The sequence below is a fragment of the Ursus americanus genome, chromosome 30 (genome assembly GCF_024610735.1).
Source record: "Ursus americanus isolate L20-20 chromosome 30, mUrsAme1.1.p, whole genome shotgun sequence".
NCBI classification, from domain to species: domain Eukaryota; kingdom Metazoa; phylum Chordata; class Mammalia; order Carnivora; family Ursidae; genus Ursus; species Ursus americanus.
In genome coordinates this window covers 11,651,227-11,678,900 of record NC_142156.1, presented here as the reverse complement: position 1 = coordinate 11,678,900, position 27,674 = coordinate 11,651,227, and the positions used below count along the sequence as shown (strand labels likewise).

At 46.2% G+C, this 27,674-nt stretch overlaps 1 protein-coding gene and 1 long non-coding RNA gene across 2 annotated transcripts in view; both read right to left on the bottom strand.

Moving 5' to 3' along the window:
• Positions 1–15,329, bottom strand: part of KSR2 (kinase suppressor of ras 2) — a 389,319-nt gene extending 373,990 nt beyond the window's left edge. The window contains exon 1 of the mRNA XM_087857306.1: positions 14,299–15,329. Coding sequence (XP_087713432.1) covers positions 14,299–14,478 — 180 coding nt within the window. The 5' untranslated portion in view covers positions 14,479–15,329. The remainder of the gene's footprint in view (positions 1–14,298) is intronic.
• Positions 15,330–18,099: 2,770 nt separating this feature from the next.
• The window catches only part of LOC123788305 (uncharacterized), a 29,129-nt gene continuing 19,554 nt past the window's right edge, over positions 18,100–27,674 (bottom strand). The window contains exon 4 of the long non-coding RNA XR_015722323.1: positions 18,100–26,160. This is a non-coding gene — a long non-coding RNA (uncharacterized LOC123788305). The remainder of the gene's footprint in view (positions 26,161–27,674) is intronic.

Below are 27,674 nucleotides of genomic sequence, written 5' to 3'. Positions count from 1 at the left end.
GGCCTCTAAGTGCTCAAGTGAGAGGAAGTGTTATACATCTCTCACTTTAAATCAAAAGCAAAAATGATTAAGCTTAGTGAAGAAGGCACATCAAAAGTCAAAAGAGGCCGAAAGCTGGGCCTCTTGTGCCAACCACTCACCAAGTGGCAGAGGCAAAGGAAGCGATCTTGAAGGAAATGACAGGTGCTACTCGGTGAACACACGATGCTAAGGAAAGAAAACGCCTTCTTGCTCATCTGGAGAGAGTGCGCGTGGTCTGGATGGAAGATCAAAGCTGGCACAACTTTCCCTGAAGCCAAAGCCGAGCCCAGAGCAAGGCCCTAACTCCCTTCCATTCTGTGAAGGCTGAGAGGGGAGGCGGCTGCAGAAGGAACATCTGAAGCTAGCCGAGGCTGGCTCACGAGGTTTAAGGAAAGAAGCCATCTCCGTCACACAGAAGTGCAAGGGGAGGCAGCAGGTGCTCCCGCAGAAGCTGCGCCAGGTTCTCCAGAAGAGCCAGCCAAGCTCATCCGTGAAGGTGGCTGCACTCAACAACAGATTTTCAGTGTCGCTGGAGAGCCTACGATCGGAGGAAGATGCCAGGTAGGACTTTGGTAGCTAGAGAGGAGAAGTCAGTGCCTGGCCTCCAGGCTGCAAAGGACAGGCTGAGTCTCCTGTGAGGGGCTGGCTAATGCAGCTGGTGTCTTACTGTTCTGAAAATCCTAGGGCCCTGAAGCATGATGCTGAATCGACTCCGCCCGTGCTCTGTAAACGCCACGACAGAGCCGGGATGACAGCACATCTGTTTACAACAAGACCGCCTGAGTATTTCAAGCCAGCCGTTGAGACCTGCTGCTCAGAAAAAAAAAAAAAGAGGTGCTTTTCAGGATATTACTGCTAATTGGCCATGCACCTGGTCACCCAAGAGCTTGGATGGAGTGGAGATGTATGAGACGAATGTTGTTTTCATGCCTGCGAACACAACATCCATTCTGCAGCCCGTGGACCAAGGAGTCATTTCAACTTTCAAGTCTTATTATTTAAGAAATACATTTTGTGGGGCACCAGTGTGGCTCAGTCGGTTGAGCGTCTAGAGTCTTGATCTCAGCTTAGGTGTTGATCTCACAGTCATGAGTTCAAGTCCCACACTGGGCTCCACCCTGGGCATGGAACCTACTTTAAAAAAAAAAAAAAAGAAAAGAAAAGAAAGAAAAAAAAGAAATACATTTTCTAAGGCTATAGTTGCCACAGACAGTGATTCCTCTGATAGATCTAGGAAAAATAAATCAAAAACCTTCCGGAAGGAATTCACCATTCTAGATGCCATTGAGAACATTTGTGATTTGTGGGAAGAGGTCAAAATATCAACACAAATGGGAGCTTGGAAGAAGTTGATTCCAACCTTCATGGAGGACTTGGGGGGGGGGGCTCAAGACTTCAGTGGAGGAAATAGCTGCAGATGGGGTGGAAATAGCAAGAGAACTAGAATTAGACATGAAGCCGGAAAATGGGACTGAATTGCTAGAAACTCATGATAAAACTTAAAGAGATGAGGAGCTGCTTCTCATGGATGAGCAAAGAAGTGGTTCCTTGAGATGGAATCTACTCCTGGTGAGGATGCTGTGAAGACTGCTGACACAACAAAGCATTCAGAACATTCCACACACTTAGTCGATAAAGCAGGAGCAGGGTGTGAGAGGATGGACCCCAATTTTGAAAGAAGTTCTGCTGTAGGTAAAATGCTATCAAACATCATCACCCGCTTTGGAGAAATTGTTTGCGAAAGGATGAGTCGATCAATGCAGCAAACTTCATCACTGTCTTATTTTAAGAAACTGCCACAGCCTCCCCAACCTTCAATGACCACCGACCTGATCAGTTTGCAGCCATCAGCATGGAGGCAAGACTCTCCACCAGCAAAAAGATGACGACTTGCTGAGAGCTCAGATGATGGTTAGCATATTTTAGCAATAATGGACTTTTTAATTAAGATATGCACATTGCTCTTTCAGACATAATGCTACTGCACACTTAACAGACTACAGTGTAGTGTAAACATAACTTTTATGAGCGCTGGAAACCCCAAAAAATCACATTACGATATTCACTTTATTGCAGTGGTCTGGAACAGAACCTGCAGTATTCTCCGAGGTGTGCTTATACAAGGTATTTATGTGTGTGTGTGTGTGTGTGTGTGTGTGTGTGTGATGATGATGGGAATGTTCTAGAATTAGATAAGGGTGATGACTGTACAACATCAGGCATTTACCAGAAACCATTCCATTGCATACTGTATAGTTAACGTGGTAAATTTTATGTTACATGAATTTTTTTTTTTTAAACATTTTATTTATTTATTCGACAGAGATAGAGACAGCCAGCGAGAGAGGGAACACAAGCAGGGGGAGTGGGAGAGGAAGAAGCAGGCTCATAGCTGAGGAGCCCGATGTGGGGCTCGATCCCAGAACGCCGGGATCACGCCCTGAGCCGAAGGCAGACGCTTAACCGCTGTGCCACCCAGGCGCCCCGATGTTACATGAATTTTACCTCAACTTTTAAAAACCTAAAAGTGTAAAAGCTGGGGTAGCTGTATTAATATCAGAGAAATCATTTTCACAGCAAGGAAAAGTACCAGGAATGAACAGTAACTTTACATAATGAAAAAAGGTCAAGTCACTAAGAAAATAACCATCCCAAATGTGTATACACTTAACAAAACAGCTCAAAGTACGTGAAGCAAAAACTGATGGATCTGCAAGGAGAGTTGGACAAACCCACAATGATAGTAGAAGCTATCAACACTCCTCTCTGTGTAATCAATAAAACAATTTGAGAGAAAATCAGCAAGGATATTGAGGGTCTCAACAATACCATCACCCAATTGGAGCTAATTGACGGTTATACAACGCTGCACCTATAACGCCAGAACACACATTCTTTTCAAGGACACATGTTATGTTCACCGAGCGGGAAGATATCCTGGGTCACAAAATAAACCTTAAGCGTTTGAAAATAATTGAAACCATATAAAACGTGCTTATGGACCCTAAATGAATTAAACCAGAAAATAACCACAACACTTGGGAATTAATAAACAACACCCGTCTAAAGAATGCATGCACCAAAGAGGAAGAAACAAAAGAAATGAAAATACAACACCAGAATTTGCGGGATGCCGTTAAAGTAGCCCTTCAAGGGAAATTTGTGGTGATAAATACTTAGAAAAGGAGAAAGGTCTCAAATCAACAATCTAAGCCTCTATCACAAGAAACGAGAAAAAGAGCAAAATAAACCCAGAGTAAGCAGAAGGGAATAATGAAAATAAAAACCAATCAAATTGAAAACAGAAAAATAGAGAAAATAAATGAAGCCCAAACCTGGGTTTCTGAAAAGATGAGTAAAACTGATAAACCTCAAGCCAGACTGGCGAAGAATCAAAGAGAAAAACACACATATTACGAACTTCAGGGATGAATGGATGCTCCTGCAGACACTGGAAGGATAGTAAGGGGATACCATAAGCAACTCTAGGCATGTAAATTCAATTTAGATAAAATGTACCAATTCCTTAAAAGCCACAAACTACCAAAATTCACCCAAGAATACATTTTTAAAATTGAATTTGTAGTTAAAAAACTTCCATGTGCAAAAAAATAGCAATAATAATCTTGAGGTCCAGATCATTTTACTGCTGAATTCTACCAGCACTCAACACATGTGAAGACGAGATAACACCAATTGTATGCATGATGTCTTCCAGAAAAGAGAAGGGGTGGGAGTGCTTCCCAACACATTTCATGAGGCAGCATTACCCTGATACCAAAACTGAACAAAGATGGTACAAGAAAGGGAACCACAGACAATATCCTTCATGAACACAGACTCAGAATTCCTCAGCAAAATATTAATGCATTAAATCTAGTAACGTATGAAAAGAATAATATTGCTTTTAGGGTTTATCACAAAGCACTGTTTCTCCAAGCTAGATAAAAGTAAAAATACAAAAAGTGGCATCTAAACTTGCTCTGCCTCCTGGGGCACCTGGGTGGCTCAGACAGTTGAGTGTCTGACTCTTGGTATTTGACTCAGGTCATGATCTCAGGGTCATGAGATCAAGCCCCATGTCAGACTCTGCACTCGGCGTGGAGTCTGTTTCGGATTTTCTCTCTCCCTCTCCCTGGGTCCCTCTCTTTCTTTCTCTCTCTCTCTCTCTCTCTCTCTCTCTCTCTCTCGTGCTTAAATAAAAAAATAAATAAATAATTTAAAAAATAAAATAAAATAAACTTGCTCTGCCTCCTAATAAAAACAAACCCCTGGATGTCCCACTTGATTGATGAGTTCTTTTTTATACCTATTTGCCTCACTGCTTGAGTCCAAGCTGCCCAACCCCGCCCAAACACCATCCCGGTGCCTTTGGGGCTGAGTGCACAAGGAAACATTCATGACTACTTCTAAGCAGCATGATACTCTGACTAGGAGAGATGTAGAGGAAAAGGGAACTTTGCAATTGCCAATGACCCCAGATTCTGGAATTCTGTAATGGAACTAACACAGGACAGAGCAGGGAAGTGGTGGCTGCCAAATCTGGATCAGAGACTTGTCAGGAGTCTGTGGGCCAGGCTCCCTTGTGTGTCTACCTGGTGGGTTCCGGATCTAGATGCAGACTCTTCTTTTTTCAGCCAAAATAAGGAGTGGCTTCCTTCTCTCTGCTCCAGAGAGTAGAGTCAAAGGCTAGAAGTCATCAGAGAGCAGATCCAACCCAACACAAGGAGAATAATTCTAACCATTATAACTCACCCAAATCAGAGGGCTGCCTTGGGAAAGAACTCGAATAGACATTTTTCCAAAGAAGACATACAAATGGCAATATGCATATGAAAAGATGCCTAACATCACTAGTCATTAGGGAACTATAAATCAAAACCACAATGAGATACCACAACATACCCAGCAGGATAGCTATAATCTAAAAAATAAATTTTTTAATTTGAGAAAATAGGAGGTATAGGCAAGGATGTAGGGAAATTGGAACCCTGATACATTACCAGTAGAAATATAAAATGGTGCAGCCACTGTGGAAAACAGTATGGCAGTTCCTCAAAAAATTAAACATAGAGAGGCACCTGGGTGATGAAGTTGGTTGAGCACTGACTCTTGGTTTCAGCTCAGGTCATGATCTCAGGGTTGTGAGATCAAACCCTATGCTGGACTCTGTGCTCAGCAGGGAGTCTGCATGAGATCGTCTCTCCCTTACCCTCCTCCCCTCCCCACCAACGCTTGCACCTGCACACACACACTCTCTAAATAAATAAATCTTTAAAAAAAAATTAAACATAGAATCACCATATGACCCAGCAAATCCACTCCTAGATATATACCCCAAAGAATTCAAAGCAGCAACTCAAATGGATACTCGTACATCCAATGTTTATAAGCATCATCATTCACCATAGTCAGAAGGTGGAAATGACTCAAGTGTCTATCAACAGATGACTGGACAAACAAAATGGGGTCTCTACGCACAATGGAATATTAGTCAACCATACAAAGGAGTGAAGCACTGACACCTGCTACAACGTGGATGGACCTTCCTCAAATAGTCAAATTCATACAGACAGGAAATGGAGGTTACCATGCAGCTGAGGAGAATTATTGCTTAATCGGTACAGAATTTCTATCTGGGATGATGAAAAGTTTCCGCAGATAGACAGTGATGATGGTTGCACAACACTGTGCATGTATTTCATGTCACCGAGTTGCACACTTTAAAATGGTTATAATGGTAAATTTTATGTGATGTCTATTTTACCACCATAAAAAAAAAAAGGATTTTTTTTAAAAGGCTGCCTTACGAGGTGGTGCTCACCCCAAATCACCATGCCAAAGCTGGACGCTGGCCAAGAGGTAAGCCCAGCCAACCTCTTAAGGGTCCTCTGACCTTGAGAGGATATGATTTTCAAGCAATTGGATACCATGGTTCTTTCTACCACATAAGCTTAAGAGAAGTTCAGGAGCTACAAGGCCCAATCCCAGAACTGTTATCCAACTTAGAGTTGTGATGAGCACATGGTTTGAAGACTAAAGCCTGCCAGGCACTGATGGGAAGTGAGTCATCTGTGGGCGAATTCAAAGATCCAGACCTAGTATCAGAATCTTGTTCACTTACGTCACCTGCAGCCCAGCAGGTGTGCCATTAACCCATCGAAGGCTTCTATGGGTTTCTTCTCCTCACACCTTGCTCTCACACATTGGGAGCTCAGTTAGATTCACTGAATAAATGAATGATACACCCAAGGATGACACCTGGAAGGCTGAGATGCCCTAACCTCCCCATGCCAACCTATTGGGGGGAATGCTGTAAGCATTTGCCATGTGCAAAGCGCCCCACTCAGCTCCTTAATGCACAATTCCACATAATCAGCATAACAATCCTACATAACATGATCCTAATTTTATAAGCAAGGAAATTGAAGCTCAGAAAGGAGAGCTCATTTGCCCCTTGGCTAGTGTATCTTGAACTCAGACTGGAATCCAAGCAATCTTATGGCAGATCCCGAGCCCACCTAATCACTAGGTTATACTGCTTTAAGCATCCATGAAAATTTCTAGAGACCCAATTAAGTTATTATTTCTGAGTCTTCATCTCACTTTTCTACTGGTCCAGGGAAACTGGGGGCATGTGCCTTTGGAACACACCCACTGCTTTAATCAATGGCTGCCTAGTAACCCAGGGACCCATATTCTCAGTCTTTACTAAGAACAAGATTTCTATTATGGCAAAACAGAGAAATTACCTCAATGGCCAAAAACAGCACTGTCCAGCTGAAATAGACAGTGAGGCACCTGTGTAATTTAAAATTTTCTAGTAGCCTCAGGAAAAAAAGAGTACTAAGAAATTAATTTTAAAAGATTTCATTTAACCCAATCTGTCCAAAATAACATCAGGACAGCATGCTGTAAATATAAAACATGATTAATGAGATATTTTATATTCTCTTCTTCATGCTAAGAGTTCAGAACCTGGTGTGTATTTGATACCAACAGCACATTTCAGTCAGAAGTCACCACATTTCAACTGGTCAATAGCCAAGGTAGCAAGTGGCTGCCATATTGGACAGCCTGAGTCTGTTTCCCTCTCTTTTCCTCATCCTTCCTTGTCTCTGTGGATGCCCTGCTTTGTCTCCATTGGTTCTACATTTCTTCCCAATATCTTCCGTCTATAAAAGTTACCCGTAGAATGAAAGTATCCGAGTGACAGAGTATGCCTCCATGATGGGCCTCATTAACCCAAGAGCTGTCACCTCTAACAGCCTCACCATGATCACCTGCGTGTTCCCTTTGCCTTCTATTCACTCTCATCTTCCTTTCTTCCTTTCCAGGCCATGCTACCTTTGGGGAGCCCACAGTAGAGCAGTAAACCTCTTCCTGGATCTGTGGCTGTCTTAGCCTCCAGTTTGGGACAAATCAATGACTCTAAACCTCAGTAAACTCACTTGTAAAACAGGAACAACCACCATTGCCGTCGCTGCCCACTGGAGAGATGTTGCAAGGGTCACTGAAACCCTGCAGACAATGATACTCTGCTTTGATTTCTCCTCCCCATCCCTCAGCTTCCCCATCCTCCGTCCCAGCTGCCATGTGTCTCTTGTCTCCCTCAACTTCTGAATACCCCTTATTCCCCAGCTCCAGAGCAGCACTCTGAGGGCAAGGACGAAGGCCAGGTCCCAACAGTAGGAGCCCAGTGGGTGGGAGCCCAGAAAATGACTGATTCTTTGGGGGAGGAGAAAGACTCCCCAGTTTTCTGCCCTTTGGAGGAAGAAGGATAACAAACTCCCAAACAGAATCCGCTCCAAAAACCCAGAGGGGAGAACGAACCCTTCAGAAATAACTTTTGCCATTGACTCGGAGTTGTGAGAGCACCCCCCACCATATCTTTATGAGAACAAGGCAGAAGAGCGAGGCTAGGTCTTCACAGGCTGGCTGCTTCATGTGGAAAACCAAGTACTCCTCTTGCGTCCACAAGTCCCCAGATCCTTCCCAGCTAGAAACAGGAAAGATGAGATTCTAACCTGAGGCAACTGCCTCCTTAACCCTGAGCTCTCAGTCATCAAAACATAGGCAACCAAAAAATAAAGTATAAACCCAGGGGTGCCCAGGTGGCTCAGTCAGCTAAGCATCTGGTTTCAGCTCAGGCCCTGATCACATGGGTTGTGGGACTGAGCCTCACATCAGGCTCCACACTCAGTGGGGAGTCTGCTTGAACTTCTCTCTCCTTCTCCTTCTGCCCCTCTCCTATCTCTCTCTCTCTCTCTCTCTCTCCACCTCCCCCAAATAAGTGGATTAAAAAACTGTTTTAACAAATAAAAAAAAGTGGATAAATCTTTTTTAAAAAGCATAAACTCACACTGAGGATAGGGGAAAATAGGCCCCTTTCACATGGCTGGTGAAGGGAAATTTGGGAAAACCTATCATAAGTCCTGACCCCTTGCATATCCTTGGATTCAGCAATTCCCCTGGAATTGAAGGACTGCTACAAACCACAAGGATGTCTACGATGGTATTATTTATAATAATGGAAACTTATAAACATACACACCTGACAGTAGGGTTTGTTAAATTATGGTACATCCGTGTAATATCCCACATCCACTAAAAATATTCAATAATATGAGATGTTCCTGACATATTAAGTGCGTTTTGTATCTCTAGCCTTCTTCAGAGCTGTAGGTTCGAATACCCAGCTGTCTACTTGACACATGGAACATGTCCAAACAGGACTTGACTCTCAAGCCCAACTTATTCCACCTCTAGTATTCACATTTCAAATAAAGGCATCACCTTCACTCAGTTCTTAAACCAAACACCCAGGAATAATCCTCTATCCTTTATTTTCCCCATATCCTATTCACGGGCACCTCCTACGCGCCTGACCTCCTGAATCTAGGAGCCATACCCTGCCCCACCCCCCTAACCAGCATAACAGTCCAAAGCACAGTCACTCCTGGCTTGGGTTTCCACACCAACCTCCCAAATTGTCTCCCTGCTCCCATTTTTACCCCTTACGGTCTATTTTCCCTGCAGTAATCAGAAGAATCTTTTAAAAACATAAATCAGTCACCTCCCTGTTCACACTTAGAACAAAATCCAAGTAACTTATCAAAGCCCTCTATGACCAGGGCCCTGCTTCTGTCTCCCATGGTGCCCCTCACCCCTTCCCTGCCCACTCACTCCACTGCAACCACAGTGGTCTCCTTGCTGTTCTGACAACATGCCAAGCACATTCCCACCCAAGAAATTTGCATCTGCTGTTTCCTCTTCCTGGTGCACTCCCCAGATAGGTCTTGGCTTCTTTCTCAAGTCAGTAAAACCTCCTTGAGGGAGCTTTTGCTGCTCATGCCATGACCCTCCCTCTTTCCCATGCTATTGGTTTTATTTTGGGGTTTTCTTTTGGAGGGGGGGATTCCCAGAGCTATGGTACCTTGTTACATTAGATTGTTCATTGGCCCCCAGTGAACCACACCTCCTAGATAATAATTTCTACATTGACTCTGGGCTTATCCACTTAACCCGTTTTGGCAAATGGGACATTGGTCAAGGTCACGGAAGCAGAGGCCTGAGAGGGGTTGTGCAATGGGGCATGTTCTCTTGGAACACTGCTGCTTCCACCAGGGAAGAAATCTGGCTGTCCTGCTGGAAAGGCCATGTGGAGGGAAACTGAAGTACCCTGACCAGCCTCCAGCCATGTGAGCAAGGCCATCTTGGACCATCCAGCCCAGCTGAACCATTGGTTGATGGCAACCATATGAGTGACCAGGCAAGATCAGCAGAACTAGATCCTGCACCCTACAGATCAGAGATCAGCAAACTAGCTAGCACCTGTGGGCCAAATCTGACCCACCACCTGTTTTTTGTAAGGCCCAAAACCTCAGAATAGTTTTTACATTTTTAGATGTCAAAAAAACCCCAAACAAACAATAGAAAATAATGTTTCTGGACATGGGAAATTTATATCAAATTGGAATTTCAGGGTCCATAAACGAAGCTGCATAGGGAAACGTTCATTTGGGGATCTAGTCTGTCCATAGCTGCTGCACACGATAACAGCAGAGCCAAGTGGTTTTGATGGAAACCGTGTGACCCACAAAGCCTAAACTGTTTACTATCTGTCCCCTTACAGAAAAAGGTTGCTGGCCCCTGCTGCAGGCCGCCATCGAACCAACCTTTAAACAACTTTTTATCGTATTCACTCCGAAACCTTTGAAGACTTCTACCTCCTTCCTCAAAGGGGTGAAACTTTGTCAGTCTGACTCCCTTGTCCTTAGTCAGATCTCAAGAGTTTGTGACCTAAATTCATTTCCTATGACACTGTATCAAGTACTCTCCATTCTGGACCAACTGGTCTCTCGGCGGCCCCACGAAGGCATGAACTGGCATGAAATGCCTTCAGCCGGTTAGCTGTTCTCGCCGAGCAGGCTCTCCCAACCTGCTGTGATCTAAACCCTCCCCGTCCTTCTCTCCACTTAGGGCCCCCAACTCCCCAACCAAGAAAGCTACCCTAACTGCCCTGCCAAATGTTTTCCTGGGTGTATTCCAAGGGATATCCTTGGAAAAAGGGCTCTACCCTCTCTTGGAGTCACCACGCACGAATTTGGTAGAGTAAAGCCTCCAAGAAGTCTCTGTTTCCCTTTGTTTAACTCAACCTTGCTCAGACGGATCAACCAAGGGATTCATCTTGTCTTCCGAGTACTTTTTGACCACCACCATCTAGTACAGCGCCTGGATTTCTAGTACTTGTTGGAAGAATGAAAAATGCTAACAGCCCACAGAACTAGGGTTGCACAGAACATTAAAGTGGAAATGCTGCTCAAACTCGTCCCTCTCTCCCTCTGATCTGAGCTGCTCCCTTCCATGTCATCTCTCCCACACCACGGAATGCTAATCATATCACATTCATAGCTATCATTTATTCGGCCCCTGCACACTGTGCGAGAGATAGCGCTAGACCCTTGAAAGTGTCCTCTCTTTCAATCCTCATAAGCACTGAAGTAGGTGATGTTATTCTTTTCTTGCCATTTTGCCAAAAATTAAACCACAGGTCAGAAAATTTAAATCACTAGCCCAAGATAAAGTTAAGTAGAAAAGCTACAATTTAAAATTATATTGGTCTAACTTCAAAGCTCACGGTCTTTCTTCTCTGCCAGAACACCCCCTGATAACATGTCATGGCCAGTGTTGTTGGCTGTCCACTCAATATCCCTTCCTGATTTCTTTGAACCCAGCAGAACCCTGATTGTGTAAGGAGCGGCAACAGGTCAACCGAGGCAATGGACCACGACCCATCTAAACCACTCATGATGGTGTTCCCACTTCCCCACCTCCCAGCATTGCCATCTGACTGAGTTTTGGCCAAGAAGACATAGTTAAACATCATCTATGCAGTAGGTAGCAGGAGGTATTCTGGGGAAGCGAAACGAAGACATGAACCTTTTATCCCTGCACACTCCTCACCTGGTCCCCCTCATCCCTGCCTTGAACCGGGGTGTGATGGCTAAAGCTTCAAGAGCCATCTTGCGACCATTAGAAAGAGGCCATTGAGAACTCAGAGAGACATCAGCCCCGATGTTACTACCTTACTTGGGCTGACTCAAGCAGCCATATCCCTCTAGACTTGCTGCTACACAAGGAAAAGAAGCCACTGTTCACTTGAACGGCTGTGGTTGGACTTTCCATTTCATGCAGTTTGAACATATTCTTCACGGACCCACATGCTGCCCTCCCATATCATTTGCTCTTTGGGCTTGATCATTACTTCACACATATATTATTAGCCTTGTCTCCCTAATCATGCAGGACACTTCTGGAAGACTCAGTCCATGATGTGTATTTTTGTTCCCACGGGGTCATATGCATGCTACTAAATTTTGCTTATTATCACAGTTTTCGGGGATGGTCTGTTCAATGTACTGCTTACATGAGTGTTTGTGAGCAGGGAGTTTTCACCAGCAAATAGCAGAAATATGCTACCTATCTCCTAATAGGTGGGTATTTCTCAGAGAGTTGATGTGAAAACACGCATCTTAAACACCTGGACTGTTTCTTAAATGAAGATTCCTGGGCCTTCCCCCCTCCCGCAATCCCACCTGAATTAGAACCTCCGGAGTGAGACGCTGAGAATGCACATTTTTAATAAGCTCCCCTGGGTGGTTTTGATATACAAAACGTGACAGTTTGGGAGCTACAGAACCTCTGTCCAAAGCCTAAGCGAGGTTCGCAGGGACTTACTTGGCTGCACCTGGAGTCACCAGCCCTTCCTCAGTGGCCCCATCCTCGCCCCAGGGACCCAAGAAGCATAGTCTAGCATGACTGCTGGAGACCCTTCCCTGCGCAATATGCTTAGAGTGGTTGTGGGCATGCTCTGTGGCAGCCTGGGACCAGGAAACTAACAACCAGAGGCACTCTGAGTAACCTCTTGCAAGTCCATCCCCTGGTTTTCAGAGAAAACTACTGTGCAGGAAAGAAGCCACAGAGTCCAGGGTCCACTGTAACCATGGCCATCATTCAAGGAGCTATCAGAGGATGGGCCATGTTGAAAAGAGTTGAAAAGAAAACTGGAGGAACTCACACAGGAATACACGGACAAGCACTTGGGACTCCTGACTCAAAGGACTAGAAGAGGACTCAGATGGCCCTTTTGAGTTACATATTTATTCACTGCCTACAGTTCTGAACAGAATCTTAGCTTGGGCACTGCTCACGCACAGACAGAAGGCGGGGCCAGGGCATCCCACACTTTTTCTTCCAGCAACAAAGTCCTAAACTATTCTCCCAAAGCTCTGAGAAAGAAAATACCTGACCTCCCAACAGAGGTCCCACTCCTCTGATACCTCTTAACACTTATTTTATTTCATTTCTGAGGCTCATTTTCCCAGATAACAGGTGCACACAGACATGTATTCTAGGGTAGCAAACAGCATATTACACACACACACACACACACACACACACACTCCACTTTCAAACTGATGACCTTCCTGTGTACTGACAAGCAGCTGAAGTTAAAATCATGGAGGGGAAAAAAAAAAGACTTTAAAGTGAATCAGAGAGTGGTGCTTATCCAGGCTGGAACAGGGGCACAGGGCTCAAAGACTCAGTAGGGACCGAAGAGTTCAGGCCTTGGAAACTCCTGGGCTGGAAAGAGAGGGAACCTCCCAGCACCGCACATGCCCACTTCACCAGAGGGAGAACCCCTTTCCTGTGCTCCCAGCCCCACAGCCACCACCCTCAGCAAATGCCAGCTAATGGGAGTTCCCAGATTTAATCAAGCCATGTGTACAGCTAGCTGGTGTGAGGGAGAAGTGAGTGGAACCCTTCAGACGTTTCCAACAACGTGGGTGCCCAATGATTACGTGCACACCAGACATTTTCTAAGCCTCCCGAAACCTTCCTCCTTTGACCGAATGGCCTTTGGAAGAAATAATTTCTGCCATCTTCTTTTTGAGTAACTTTGCATCCAACCCCACCCCCAAAACTGCTTCCAACTCCCCCTCAAGTTCTGTTGGAGACAATGTTACAACTCGCCAGAGATGACTCTTCCGACCCCTCTGCTCGCTGTCCCACCAAGATTCAAGAGTATTTCCCACATCACCCGTGTGTGCTGATCCAGGCATATTTTGTTATCTTTTTTACACGTTTCAGGCCTCCAACAGCTCCCTGCATCAAAAGATTTGATTGGAAACGGGGAGCTTAATGGGGATTTTTTTTTAATCTTGCCTCCTGACATGTACACCACTGAAATAAAACAAAAACAAAATCCAAGGGGCAAAAGCGGGGCTGGGAAGGAGGCCGAGAACAGGTCTATATTTATAGGCAGCCCCATTCTGCGAGCAAAACCACCTTTTGACCACCTGCAGAATGCGCAAGGTCACGTGGGTTCTCTGCAGCGCCTTAATGCCTTACCCAGCACACAAGCCCCCGTGGCATATAAACAAATCCACAAGCGGAAAAAAGAGAGAACTCACTCCTCGCTCGGAGAAGAAGCGAATGATAATAACAGCCGCAAGAATAATAATACATAAGGAATCACAATTACTACTACTACTACCACCACCCAGCCAAGCGTAGACGACAGCGGTACAGTAAAGGGACCTCCAGAGCAGGCTCTGCAAAGAAGATAAATCGCAGAAAACCAAACCGTGCCCACCTTGCTACCCTCCCACACCCTGCCGCCCCCCAACAAACAGAATCAAAGGAAAGGGGGTGGTGGGGAGCAAGGAGAGGGAAGGAAAGATTGCTTTTTTTCCCCCCACAGGCAACACCTACCTCCAAGGTCCGGATCTCTTTTTGTGTGAGGTCGTTGGAGGTGGCACATTTGGTCCTAAGCCCTTCCAGGTTGGAGATGCTCAGGTCTATCATGTTTTGGACCAACTCGCACTGCTGTAAGGCTTTTTGCAAACTCAGAGGCTGCTGCTCCTCGCTTTTCGTCATGTTTTCCTCATCCATCGCTTGCTCGGCAAGCCCCCTTCCCCTCCTCCTCCTCCCAGAGAGAAAAAAGGGGGGGGGGGAGTAGAGGTAGTCTACCCCCTACGCTCTCCAACCACTGCGACTTCTCAACAATGTCTCATGAAGAAGAAACCCAACATCTCACACAGGGTTGAGGGGGTGGGGTGGGAGGAGGGGACAAGAGCCAAAATTTATTATTTTATTTCGGGGTATCGAGCAGACTCCATTAGAATGTCTCCTCTTTCTGAGTCTCTGGTCCCTGAAAAGGAGAGATGCTGTTTCTCAGAAGCAAACCAGGTGATGTGATGCTGTCTGTACACTTAGGGAGGAGGAGGAAGAGGAGGGGGAGGAGGAGGAGGGGGAGGAGGAGGAGGAAAAAGAGGAGGAGGAGGAGGAGGGGGAGAGAGAAGAGGAGCAAAGGAGAGGAGGAGGGAGAGGACGAGGCAAAGGAAAACAGCGCTCACTCTTTACACACCGGCTCCGTGAAGGACAAATGTATATATTTTTGGCTGGCTGGCTTTTATGTCAAAAAAAATCTGCTTTGCCCCCCTCCCAGTTGCAGTGACACGGCATTGTCCACCGTTTGGGGTGCTTTAGCGCGTCCTCAAGATGCTGTCTGCATTGCTCCCGCGGCTGCGGCGGCGACTGCGGCTGGCTGCTGTCTCCTCCTCGCGCTGCTGCTGCTGCTGCTGCTGCCGCCGCCGGGCTCCGGGGGTGACGGCTGCTGCATTCGCTCCTGCCTCGCTCCACACCGACATCTTGCCTGTCAATCAAAGGGCGGGGGGGAGCGAGCGCCGGCGAGGGATGGAGAGCGAGAGAGGGACCTGCGGGGAGCGGGTTGGTGGAGCGGCGCCGTGCGCGCAGCCGCCCCGGCCCGGCGCGCCAGGGACCCGCCGGAGGAGGCGGCCGCGGCGCGCGCAGGCTCGCGCACCTGCCCGCGGAGGGGCTGGCTGCGGGCGCGGGCCGGGGTGCGGGTTGGGGGGGGGCGAGATTCGCGGGGTTGCGGAGCTAGCGTGGCGGAGTGCAATTACTACCGGTCGTGCGTGCGAGCCGGCGGGCGGGGGCGCGGGGGAGGCGCGCGCGGCGGGGGAGCCGGCGGGGAGTGCGCCGGGGCGCGGGGGCTGGGCGCGGGGGCGGGGGAGGGGGCGGGAGGGGAGTGGGGGGCCACTACTACAGCACGCTCTCGCGAGACGAGGCCGGAGTACTGCTCAGCAGGTGCGCTCGGGCTGGGAGCAGGTGTGCACCCAACTTTCAAACCCTTAGTGCGTGCTGGAGAAACGTCAGCGTGAACCTGGGCACGTCCTCTCTGGCTTTCTGGCTCGGGGGGGTGGGGGGGGTGGGGTGCGCGCGCGCGCGCGTGTGTGTGTGTGTGTGTGCGTGTGTGTAAAACGAAACAAACCTAATCATCTTCCATGAGCCCTATGTGTGTGCGTCTGTCTGTCTTTTTGCTCGTTTGTGCTTTCTTGTTACTGGGGAAAAAATAAAACAAACCTGATCATTTCCCATGAGTTGTAGGAAGCTGCCTCCCAGAGTGCGTGCGTGTGCTTGTGCGTGTGCGTGTGTTCGTTTGTCCTTTCTTGTTACTGGGGAAAAGTAAAACAAACCTGATCATCTTCCATGAGCTGTAGGAAGCTGCCCCCCCCCCCAGTTGGTATCCTGGCCTCCAGTTACCCTGAGGGGTGAGTTTTCCATTTGGAGGGGGAAAGGGGCTTTGCCTTAATCTGATTGTTACATGCCCTACGGTCCTGCGTGATCTGATCCCCAGCCTACCTAAACGACCTTATACCAACAAACTGTGGCCCCAGAGCTAAGAATGGTTTTTATATTTTTAAATGGTTGGGAAAAAATCAAAAGATTTTGTGACGTGTGAAAATTATAAGAAATTCTAATTCAGTGTCCATAAACAAAGTTTTATTGGACCACTGCCACCCTTTCGTTCTATGTCGGCGTTTACTGCTGTGTTGTAACAGCAGAAGTGAGTGGTTGCAACAAACACTGTGTGACTTGTAAAGCCTAAAATATGTGCTCTCTGGCCCTTTCCAGAAAAGTCTGCCCACCCCTGACCAAATCACCAAACATATTCTTGCCTCAGAGCTCTTTGCTCTCTATATCCCCCTCTGCCCAGACCACGTTTCCCTCTAATTCTCTCCTGCTTGGTTCCTTGTCACTTGGTGTCGACTCAAATGTCATCCCAGAGAGGCTTCATCTTCCTGATCATCTTAAGTACTAGTACTCCCAACACACATTGCTCAAAGGATGTATTTAGGATAATTAGCAAAAGGCTCCTCTTTCTCCAGGTAAACAGAGCTCCATGCCAGGCAACTGGGTTTATGGAGCAGAGTGACTCAGAACACATGGTACAACATGTGTCCCTTAAAGGAAGCCACTTGAGAAGTAAAGAGAATGACAGCCAGTGATGGCAAACTTTTTTTTTTTTTTTTTAATAGACGGTGGCCATGAGGTTTTATGGCTCATACAGAGCTGAATCAGCATTTTCAAAATCCCTCTGTGGATGAGGAGCTCAAGTGAGTTCTCTGTGTCCTCAGTCTTTTGGACTATGAAGCTCATGGATTCCAATTCTCTGGTAAAATTCGCTTTTCATCTATTTTCTCCTTCTTTTGCTTTGTGTCTCTTGAACATATTAATCATGGTTATTTTAAAGCCCTGGGTTTAGTCCAGTACTTTGGTCACCTGCACAGTCTGTTTCTATTGCCTGTTTTTCTATTTGTTTTCAAGGATTTGGTCCTGTCTCTTGGCAGGCCTTGTAATTTTTGTTGAATGCCATACAACATCTGTGTATGAAAAAATACATATGAAGTTTCCGGGTGATATCTAACTCTGGGCTCACCCTTTCTCTGTAAGCAGGTGGCATGGGGACTGAGCGTCTTAATCCAGTCAGGGGCAGAGCTGGGTGGAGGGTGGGTTGCAGTTTTGATAAGAGACCATCTAACTCTGGCTCCCACCTCTAAGGCTTTGCCTTTCAGAGATTGCCGCTGAGAACTTGAGGTGTTCAGAGGTCCTGTGCTCTAATCCTTGTAGCCGTAACATGGGAAGAATGCTGGACACTTTGGTCTTTTTCAGGGGCTTTCTGTTTGGCTTCTAGCCTCTTGGCCTGCACTGTTTCAGAATTCGCCAAATATCTTAAGGGGAAAACCGCTTTCCTACCCCTCCCTTCTCTCTAGGATAGTCCCTAATTTTGTCTCTCTAGCCCTAAGACACTGCCAAAATTCTGCTGGTTTCTCTGTCCCTCCACAGCAGCAGCCTTGCCTGGGAAAAGTCTAGATTCCAAGTGCCCAAATTTGCAAATGCCCCAGGGAAAAAGTGGCTGCAGTGTGTCAGATCACCTCAACATCTTTCCAGAATCTTGGCCCCTCTAGTTCTGGGTGCTTCGGCAGCTCTCTGAATGCCTTTAAGTAGGTGATGATGATGATGATGATGATGATGATGATGATCTGATTTGGCTTTTCTAGTTGTTCTCAGAAGAAGTAGAAGTTTTGTTTTTTTTTAAAGATTTTATTTATTTGACAGAGAGAGACAGCCAGCGAGAGAGGGAACACAAGCAGGGGGAGTGGGGGAGGAAGAAGCAGGCTCATAGTGGAGGAGCCTGATGTGGAGCTCGATCCCATAACGCCAGGATCACACCCTGAGCCGAAGGCAGACGCTTAACCGCTGTGCCACCCAGGCGCCCCAGAAGAAGTAGAAGTTTTAAAATGAAAGTAGCCCATAGCTCAGAAGCATCAACTGGCAGGGCTGTAAGCAGCACACAAAGGGATTCTGTTTGACACCCCCCCCATAACCACCACCATGTCTGTTCAATTAATTGCTATACTGAACATTTGTTATACTTCGCATCCATACAGCCCCCTTTGAATACCTTTCCTATGTTTGGAAAATGCCCACATTATGAGTCCCACCTCTCCATAAGAGAAACCAAAGCACTCTTCCAGAACCTTCCTTGCAACCAAGTTTCATGTGATCTGGGCTCTACCATTACATATGTCACATGAGATTTATACTTGGAAGTGAGCAACAAAGAGGATCGAGCCTATCTGACAGTAACATGGCAGTCCATGCACCTGCGTCCAGGTGTCCCGCCCCTGTGTAAGCATGGGGCCTGTGTGCAGAGAGGCAGGGCATGTCATTCAGAGGGGCAGTCCAGTGGTGTGGTTTGGGCATCATTCCCAGATGTACAGTCCGATCCTAGCACTCTTGTCCTCCTGGAGAGTCTACAGGCTTTCTAACCATCTGTCTTAGTCTGCCTTGGCTGACAAAATACCACTGATGGGTGGCTTCAACGACAGAAATTTATTTTTCCCACAGTTCTGGAGACTGGAGATCGTGGTGCCAGCATGTTCGGGTTCTGGTGAGAGGCCTCTTTCTGGATGTCAGAGGGCGTCTTCTTGCTGTGTCCACACATGGCAGGCATGGCTCACATGGCTTCCTCTTCTTATAAGGCCATCACCCTTTTGAATTAGGGCCTCACCCTTTGGCTTCACCTGACCCTGATTACCAGTCCACTGGGGATTTAGGGCTTGAACATTTGAATTTGAAGGGGACCCAGTTCAGTCCATTGTACACCCCCCTCCCCCGTTAAATCACTCGTACCTGTGTCATTTGCAACAATGAACCCCGACTAATATTCGTACCAATAATGCCGAAATCAGGGTGCACTACCAAAACCGGAGATTTCTGGCATTTCTGGGAAAACAGGAAGATGTGGCCTCATTGGGCAACAATTGGCTAGATTTGAGAGACATTTGTCCCTTTCGGATGGGACACAGGCTCTCCAGTTCACCATGGTCTCCACCTAACCCCCTTCATTCATTATATTTCCTGTCTGGCCCCTGTTGGCATTTGCATTTGCTGCCCCTGGTATAGCTTAAGGTGGTTTGCACCTCAGATCAATAGAAATCTCACCAATTTCAAGATTGGAGAACTGGAGCTGACTACCGTGTGTTGTGCTGTGGTTGTTGGGACTTCATTCTGGAAATGCATGGCACTCTGGATACCACATGTCTCACAGCACCTTTATCAATAGTGGGAATAAATTATTCTTACTGGGCTATGAAATAAGCTGAGCTTGGAAATATTACATCAGATCCCATAGCTCTTAGTTTCAACTGTAAGAATAGTCTCATATTAAAAGTCCAGTCCAGTCCAATCAAAACTGTTCTCGGGGTGCCTGGGTGGCTCAGTCATTAAGTGTCTGCCTTCGGCTCAGGGCGTGATCCTGGAGTTATGGGATCGAGCCCCACATCAGGCTCCTCTGCTGGGAGCCTGCTTCTTCCTCTCCCACTTCCCCTGCTTGTGTTCCCTGTCTCTGGCTGTCTCTCTCTTTGTCAAATAAAAAAAAAAAAAAACAAAAAAAAACAAAAACAAAAACCCTCTATTCTCATATGAGGTTTAATACCTCTTCCCTGCCCCCTCTGGTCTGACCCACAGATGGCTCAGGAATCTGCAGTGGAGACTAGGGCAGGTGTGTCCTCTCCTGCCCTTTCCCAGCTCGCCTTGCAGGAGTATAGGAGCAGGGGAGCACGAGGAAAAGGGACCCTTTGCTGAGAACCGGTATAGTTCTCTCGGGTGTCAGATGCCCTCCACCCCCTGCCATGGCCTGGCAAGAATTCACATGCTGGTTCTTTTTCATGTGCACTGGGGGATCTTTGGAGAACCCTGTGTGGGGACTTTGAGGGGACTCAGTGCATGTGCTGGGTGACCTCTTGCACACCTTGTTTCCATTCATACCACGGGAAGTACCCCACATTCTTTTTCTGAGGTCCTGGGTGAGTCCTCTTAGGTGAGGCTTTTCAGGATGACTCAGACCTACAAACATACTCTGGCCCCTGGGAAATAGGATGCATCTTTGCCCTCTGCCCTCTGCCATGGCTTCTTGCCCCACTGTCATGGGCAGCCCCAGGCAACCTTCAGCTGGCAGTGAGGTACCAGCCACCCCCTCCTTGGTGCCCCCCAGTCTCATGAGTGATTCTGCTTTGAGCTCTCCTCTCTTGGGTTAGAGATCAGAGGGGAGAAGAAAACCCCCTACAAAGACCTGTCAGAGAAATGTCCTCTGGATAAAATCTGACCTTGTTTTATATAGGCTGGAGGCTGATGGGTATTGATGGTTAAGGGACCAGTCTGTCCACCTCTTGACAGGAGGAAGTATTGTTACCCATTGCCCTCAGCTTTGAAGCTTTAGCTGAAGTTCTGGGTCAACAGGAAAAGCCTCATTCCACATTTGTTATATTAGCGATAAGCTGTCCCCAATATTTTCTAAGTTGCATTGTGAATTGGGACCCAAATTGGAAAATGGCACATTAAGAAGTAGCGGGGTGACCAATGCCCCTGGAACTGAACAAAATTAACATTGACTTCTCCTTGAAGGGCTCGACATACTGCTTTCCCAGGGCATTTCTTTTTTTTTTTTCTTTTTTCCTTTTTCCTACTGATTCATGGGGGAAGGGAGGACAATTTCAGAATGCCAGCCCCTAGGATACAACCAAATCTTCCATAGCTTTGAGAGGACTATTATTGTTCTGTTCTAACTCATTGATCCCCAGAACATAAATGGCTTTTTTAAAAAAAAATACCTTTGATGAGTACAGGCAGAATGCTCCTGTATTTAACCTTGTGCAGTCTTTCCAACATCAGAAAACAGACTTTTTCTAGAGTTCTTCTCCTTTTGGCCTTTTGCCTCTTTGTCTCTTAATTTTCCAGTGCAAGCAAAGCAGCCAGATCACTCTCTTGATGGAAAGATAACTTGAGCTCGTGGTAATGGACAATTTAGTCCAGTGATTTATGCTAGCTTCACAAATTAAGCACTCAACAATGCACTGTGAATTTTTCTGAGATAGCACCCTCAGGATGGGAGAGGATGTATACTGTGGCATGGGCCAACTACTCAGAGCACAGTGAAGGAGCATCTTTGAAAATTGCAGTCAAGTGAGGCCGTTGACCAAACTTGCTTATGTCTTACGCCATCTTGTCTGTGAAGCTCTACATTCGCCTAAATGGTGAATCAGAAGAAAGCATCTTGTGGGGCAGAACACAGCCTGGATTGAGGCCATGCCTCCCTCCCAGTCTGGGCACTTGACGAAGGAAACAAGCTGCATGGCATCCAACTGCAGCAGCCCTGATGAAGTTCCGGATTCTTTTGTTTTGTTTTTATTGCAGTCGAATATACATAACTTAAAATTTACCACTGGTGACATTTATTACACTTGGCACTGTGCAACCATCACTGCTCTATAGCTCCAGAATGTTTCCATCACCCAGTGGAAAGTCCCATACACATTTAGCAGTCATTCCACATTCCCACCTTCTCCTGGCCACTGGCGACCACTAATCTACTTTTTGTCTCTATGGACTTACATCTTCTGGAAATCCCGTATAAGTGGAATCTTACAATATCAGCCCTTCTGTGTCTGGCTTCTTTCACTTGGCGTAATGTGTTTGAGGTTCATCCTTGTAGCATGGATCGGTGCTTCATTCCTTTTTACGGCTGCATAATAGTCCATTGTATGCATAGACTGCATTGATTACCTGTTCATCCTACTGTGAATAGTGCTGCTATGAACATTTGTGTACATGTTGTCTCAACACCTGTCATGCGTTCTTTGTGGCATACAATCATCCCTTGGAGATGGATTTGGTTCCAGACCACTACAATAAATATTGCAAATATTGCAATAAAGCAGGTCATACGAATTTTTTGGTTTCCCAGTGCATATAAAAGTTACGTTTACATGAGACTGCAGTGTATTAAGTGTGTAATAGCATTACGTCTAAAAAAAGCAATGTATATACCTTCATTAAGAAATACTTTATTCCTGGGGCACCTGAGTGGCTCAGTTGGTTAAGCACTTTGACTCTTGGTTTTGGCTAAGGTCATGATCTTATCGTGTGATTAAGCCCACATCGAGATCCGTGCTCAGCGGGGAGTCTGCTTAAAGATTCTCTCTCTCTGCCCCTTCCCCGACTTGTGCACATATATATGTGCCCCCTCTCTCTCTCAAACAAATAAATCTTTTAAAAAATACTTCATTGCTAAAACAAAAATGCTGGGTATTATCTGAGCCTTCAGCAAGGTGTAATCACTGATCACAGATCACCATAATAAATATAATAATAATAATGAAGTTTGAAATATTGCAAGAATTACCCAAATGTGACACAGAGACACAAAGTGAGCAAATGTTGTTGGAAAAACGGCGCCCATAGAATTGCTCGATGCGCAGTTGCCACAGACCTTCAATTTAGAAAAAAACATAGCATCTGCAAAGCTCAATAAAGGGCAGTGCAATAAAACAACGTATGCCTGTGTATCCAGGAGCAGGAATCATGGGTCATATGATAATTTGGTTTAACTTTTGAGAAACTGCCAAACTATTTTCTATAGCTGTTTGCACCATTTAGCATTCCCACCAGCAACACGGGAGGGCTCCAACTTTTCCACATCCTCCCCTCTTGACTCGTCTTGCATTGATATCATTTCATTACTGAAAAAACAGCGACGGTATACCTAGGAAAGTCTGCGTTGACTCACACATTTCTTGAGTGCCTATAATGTGCCAGAACAAGGCGACAGTATGGGATTTAAATATTAATAAAAGACAGTGCATTCTTCAGTTTTCTTTTAGATGGAAGAGATGAAAACCCAAAACGAGCCAGTTTAAGCAAAAAAGTGATTCATATAACCAGGAAGTTAAAGGGAGGAAACTCACTGCTGCCTGGCATCATCCCTTTCTCTCCCTGCCCCTCAGTTCTCTTTTCTTCCGTGGTGGCTTTACTTTGAGGTGGCTTGTCCCCACGTGGTGGCAAAGATGGCCGCAGAGAGCTTAGCAACTCTATCAGAAGTAGAGTTCCTTCCTCCTTAGTTCTAACTTAGTTCCCACTAGCTCCAGCATAAGTTGCAGGATTGATTGTGCACTAACCTGGTTCAGGCGACCCATTCCTGAGCTGGTTGTGCCAACCAAGGGGATGGAATGTGCAAACGGGCCAGGTCTGGTTGCAGGGAACCGGTATCTACTCTCCCCAAACCGTGTTGTCTGAGATTAGGGGACGGCTGTTTCCCCCAAAGGAAAAGGGGAATGCTATTGTCAGAAGAGGGGATGGATGTTGGGCAGACCAAACATCAGCAGTATTCCACCATCTTTGAGGGAGTCATGGTCTAATGGGGGAGACCCATGCAAATATATCCTGTAACTACACTATGCTCTAGGAATAAAGGAGAGGAGTCCTTTACCACTGTGCAAGGGCAGGGGCTCTGGGAAGGCTCTGGTGAGAACATGATTCTGATGCTGAGACTAAAGAAGGAATGGGAATCCTCCAGGTGACATCGAGGAACTGACTTGGGCCAAAGCACAGCGTCCTGAAATCAGTGGCGATTACAGACAACTGCATGAAACATAGACTTGTCACAATGATTCTTTAAAATCACGTTCGAAATACCAAAACCATTGGCCTTGCCTTGAGAAGGCTTTTGCTGGTGGATGAGACCATTGCCAACCTCCCTCCACTGGTTTACGGATGTGGGGCCTTCCATGCTAAAACCGGGACAATTTGGTTCCCCTATAGTTAAGTCCCCGCCTCGTGAGCACCTCTGAGTGTGCTCAGAGTTGGGGTTAGTGCTATGGGGGCATCTGTTATGTAAGGATGATCCCTCTGTTGAAACAAAACATGCCCACAAATGTTCACAGCAGCACTATTCACAAAAGCCAAAAGGTGGAAACCACCCAACTACCCATCATCTAATGAGTGGATAAACAATGTGTGGCATATCCATACAATGGAATTGTATTCAGCCGTAAATAGGAAGAAAGCACTGAGGCATGCTACAATGGGGATGAACTTGAAAACACAATGCAAAGGGAAAGAAGCCAGACACAAAAGGCCACAGCCTGTAGGATTCCATCGATAAGAAACCCCAGAATAGGCAAATCCATAGAGACAGAAAACAGATTGGTGGATGCAAGGGGGCTGAGGGAGGGGATTAATAGGTATGGGTTTTCTGTTTGGGGTCATGAAAGAGTTCTAGAGCTAGATAGAGGTAATGGGTGCACAACACCATGAACGTACTTAATGCCACTGAATTGAACACTTTAAAATGGTTAAAATAGTAAATTTTATGGCAAGTGTATTTTATACCACAATAAATAAGAAGAAGAAGAAGAAGAAGAAGAAGAAGAAGAAGAAGAAGAAGAAGAATCATCCCTGCTTCCCAAAAGGTGTGTAAATCAGGTGATCTAAAAGGTAGCCGGCAAGGTCAAATTTGGCTTGCAGAAGAGTTTCACTTGGCTGCATGGAAAATTTTTTTAAAAAATTCTTTAATTTGTGGCTAACATTTCCAAAATGGGATCTTTTACATACAAAAATTCTGATGAGCAATTTATTTGGAAAAATCCAAAACCCTGGCCCCACTTGAGCTGCATCTGCCCCTGGAAGCATCAGGAGGAGGGTGGAAAGGCTACTCAACTTTGGGGCTGAGACCCTCGGCGCCCCTCCAGTCTCTGTTGCCCCAGCCTTCCCCTGGGACCCTCATCTGCTCCACCTGCTTGGTCCCCATGGGCACTAAAGTGCAGGATTTCCAATACTTGCACAGAACAATTAGAAGAGGGGCAGATACTAAAATATGGAAATCAGGCAATCGATATGGTGATTTCCATTTTCATTCCTCCAGAAATGAGATGTCAGTGGATTCTATTTCCCCAAAAGTGTTACACGACTTTCAAAAGGGTAAGGAAATTTCCCCTTCAAGCAATGATTCGGAACCTTAGCTGCACATGGGAATCACCTGGGAAACTTTTTTTTTTTTAAGTGTTGGTGCCTAGGTCCTACCCCCCAGAGATTCTGATTTATTTGGTCTGGGGTGTGACCCAGGCATCGGGATTTTTAAAAGCTCCCTGGGGTAATTCTGATGTGGAGCCCAAGTTGACAACTACCGCTTTACATCTTCCTTTTAGAGAATTGCCCCTCTTCTGGCCTCAGGTGTCACAGAGCTACTACACACATGTTGAGAATCTTTACAGTTTTTACTTTAAATATCTTTTGTTGTTCTCGATAGCTACCCCTACAACCATATGCTACCTTCAGCTGCTCAGCAGTTATCTTGACAAAGACAAAAAAAATAGGAATAAATAATCTATTTTTTTTTTAGGGGACTCTGTGGCTTCATTTTCAAAAACAGCATCGAAAGCACCTCATAAAAACCTGAAAGTTAACCCTGCCTTTGTTTAATTGGCGTGAAGGGCTCTAGCCTATATATAGTGTGCTATAGACTGAGGCAGCAATCTGGTAAAGAACACATGCTCTTTACCCAGGCTGGAGTCTTAATGGTTTGTCATGTGAACGCGTGTGCATTGTTCAAAGTGATCACCCCTTTCCAGAGTGCAACCGGGATGCAATTGCTGACATCCTGGCCCTGCATTTTCCATGTGCTCCTGCTTGTGAGCTCCATCACCAAGCTCTCCCAACGGGACAAAAAAGCAGCCGCTGGCAGGAGAAACAAAACCTGTTCCCTAGTCTGGACATACTCAAAGCGTGCTACCTACCCTGGCCTGCACCGTTCCTGCAGTCTGCTGCGCCCAGGTCGGAGAGGAAGCCCACAGCTGCCCTTCCAGCTCGCACCCACCACAGCTGTCTGCATCTCGTGGCACAGTGTTGGCTCGGCTTCCAGCACCCATCTGTGACCTGGGGGCCAGGGAGGGGAAAGAAAAGAAAAAGAAAAAAGAAAAGCGTGTGGTAAATGACTGAAATTGCCCACGTTGTCCTGGACGAGCCTCAAACCCTCCACAATTTGATTGCCTTCTAGAAGGTACAGACCGTGAGTTTATTTAGCCTAGTTTGGTATTTGGCTCTGAACACTGGAACCGATGGTCCTTTAGAAGTCTCCTCTGTGATTTTTAGACTTTCCTTTTCTTTGAAGAAATGGGGAAAAAATGAGAAATGCTGAGTGGGACAGATCACAGGTTTTCCCCTGTCTTGGGCTTCTGTGCACAGAATCAGATAATCAGTACTGGTTTAGTCCACCTGGTAAATTAAGAACGCTTCTTATTTTCATCATAGAAAGTACAAATGTTGGCTTTTCGTTTTGAAAGACAAGGCCTAGTCCACGGTTTCAACTGAGCTGTAAGGTTAGTTGTCCTCAGACCAGGGATGTTGACTTAGTCTGTATTCATGTATTCATTTAATTCAATGATCAATTGGTTTCTGATCAAAAGCAAAGAGTCTGATTTCCTGATAGGATAACAGAATTGGAGGGGGTGATAGACCTTCATCATCACACATAGAGGCAGGTGCAGGGGAGGGAGCTGACCACTGTGGGCAAGAATGTTGGCTCTGAGCATGATCTGATGGTCAGGTTCAAATCCCAGCTCTGTCACCTCCCGGCCCTGTGACCTTAGGCTAGTGATTTCACCTCTCTGTGTCCAGGTTTCCCCACCTGTAAAATGAAGGTAATAATAGTTTCTGCTTCCTTGGACTGTGCTGAGGGTGAAATGACTCAACGTGTGTGAAGTGCCTAGAACACCGCCTGAAACCCAACCCACTGTAGTCACAAAAAGGCAGAAGCACGGCTATGTGTCGTGCCAGACTTACAGGCACGCAGCATTCTTCCCCGTCTATTTCCAAAAAACCGATAGTGTGGGGCGCCTGGGTAGCTCAGTGGTTTAAGCGGGGGGTCTCTTGGTTCCTGCTCAGGTCATGATCTCAGGGTCCTGGGATTGAGCCCCACACGGGGCTCTGCACTCAGTAGGGAGTCTGCTTCAGGACTCTCTCTCTCCTCCTCTGCCCCCCTAAAATAAACAAATAAATCTTTTTTTTCAAAAAAATCGATATTGGTTTAAAATGGAAAGATCCAGTTCAGAATTTCTTAAAGTGTCATGTGCTGACGAGTTCACGTCAGGACCACTTGGGTTGCTTAATCAAAATTGCAAAGCCCAGGTCCCGTCTCAGACCTACTGAGGCTCTCTGGGGTTCAAGGCCTGGGCATCTGAATTCTTAACAAGCATCTCATGTAATATAATGTACCCTTGAGTCAGGAAAGTATGATTAGAATTAACAAAGAGTGATACCCGTGGAGCCCAGAGCCTGCTGGGAATCCAGGAAAGCAGTGTCTCTCAAACGTCATTCGTTACTTTTATTCACAATTTTGTCCAGTTATTTGACAATTGGTAACAGCGTATGCTTCCAATTTTCTGTTACGT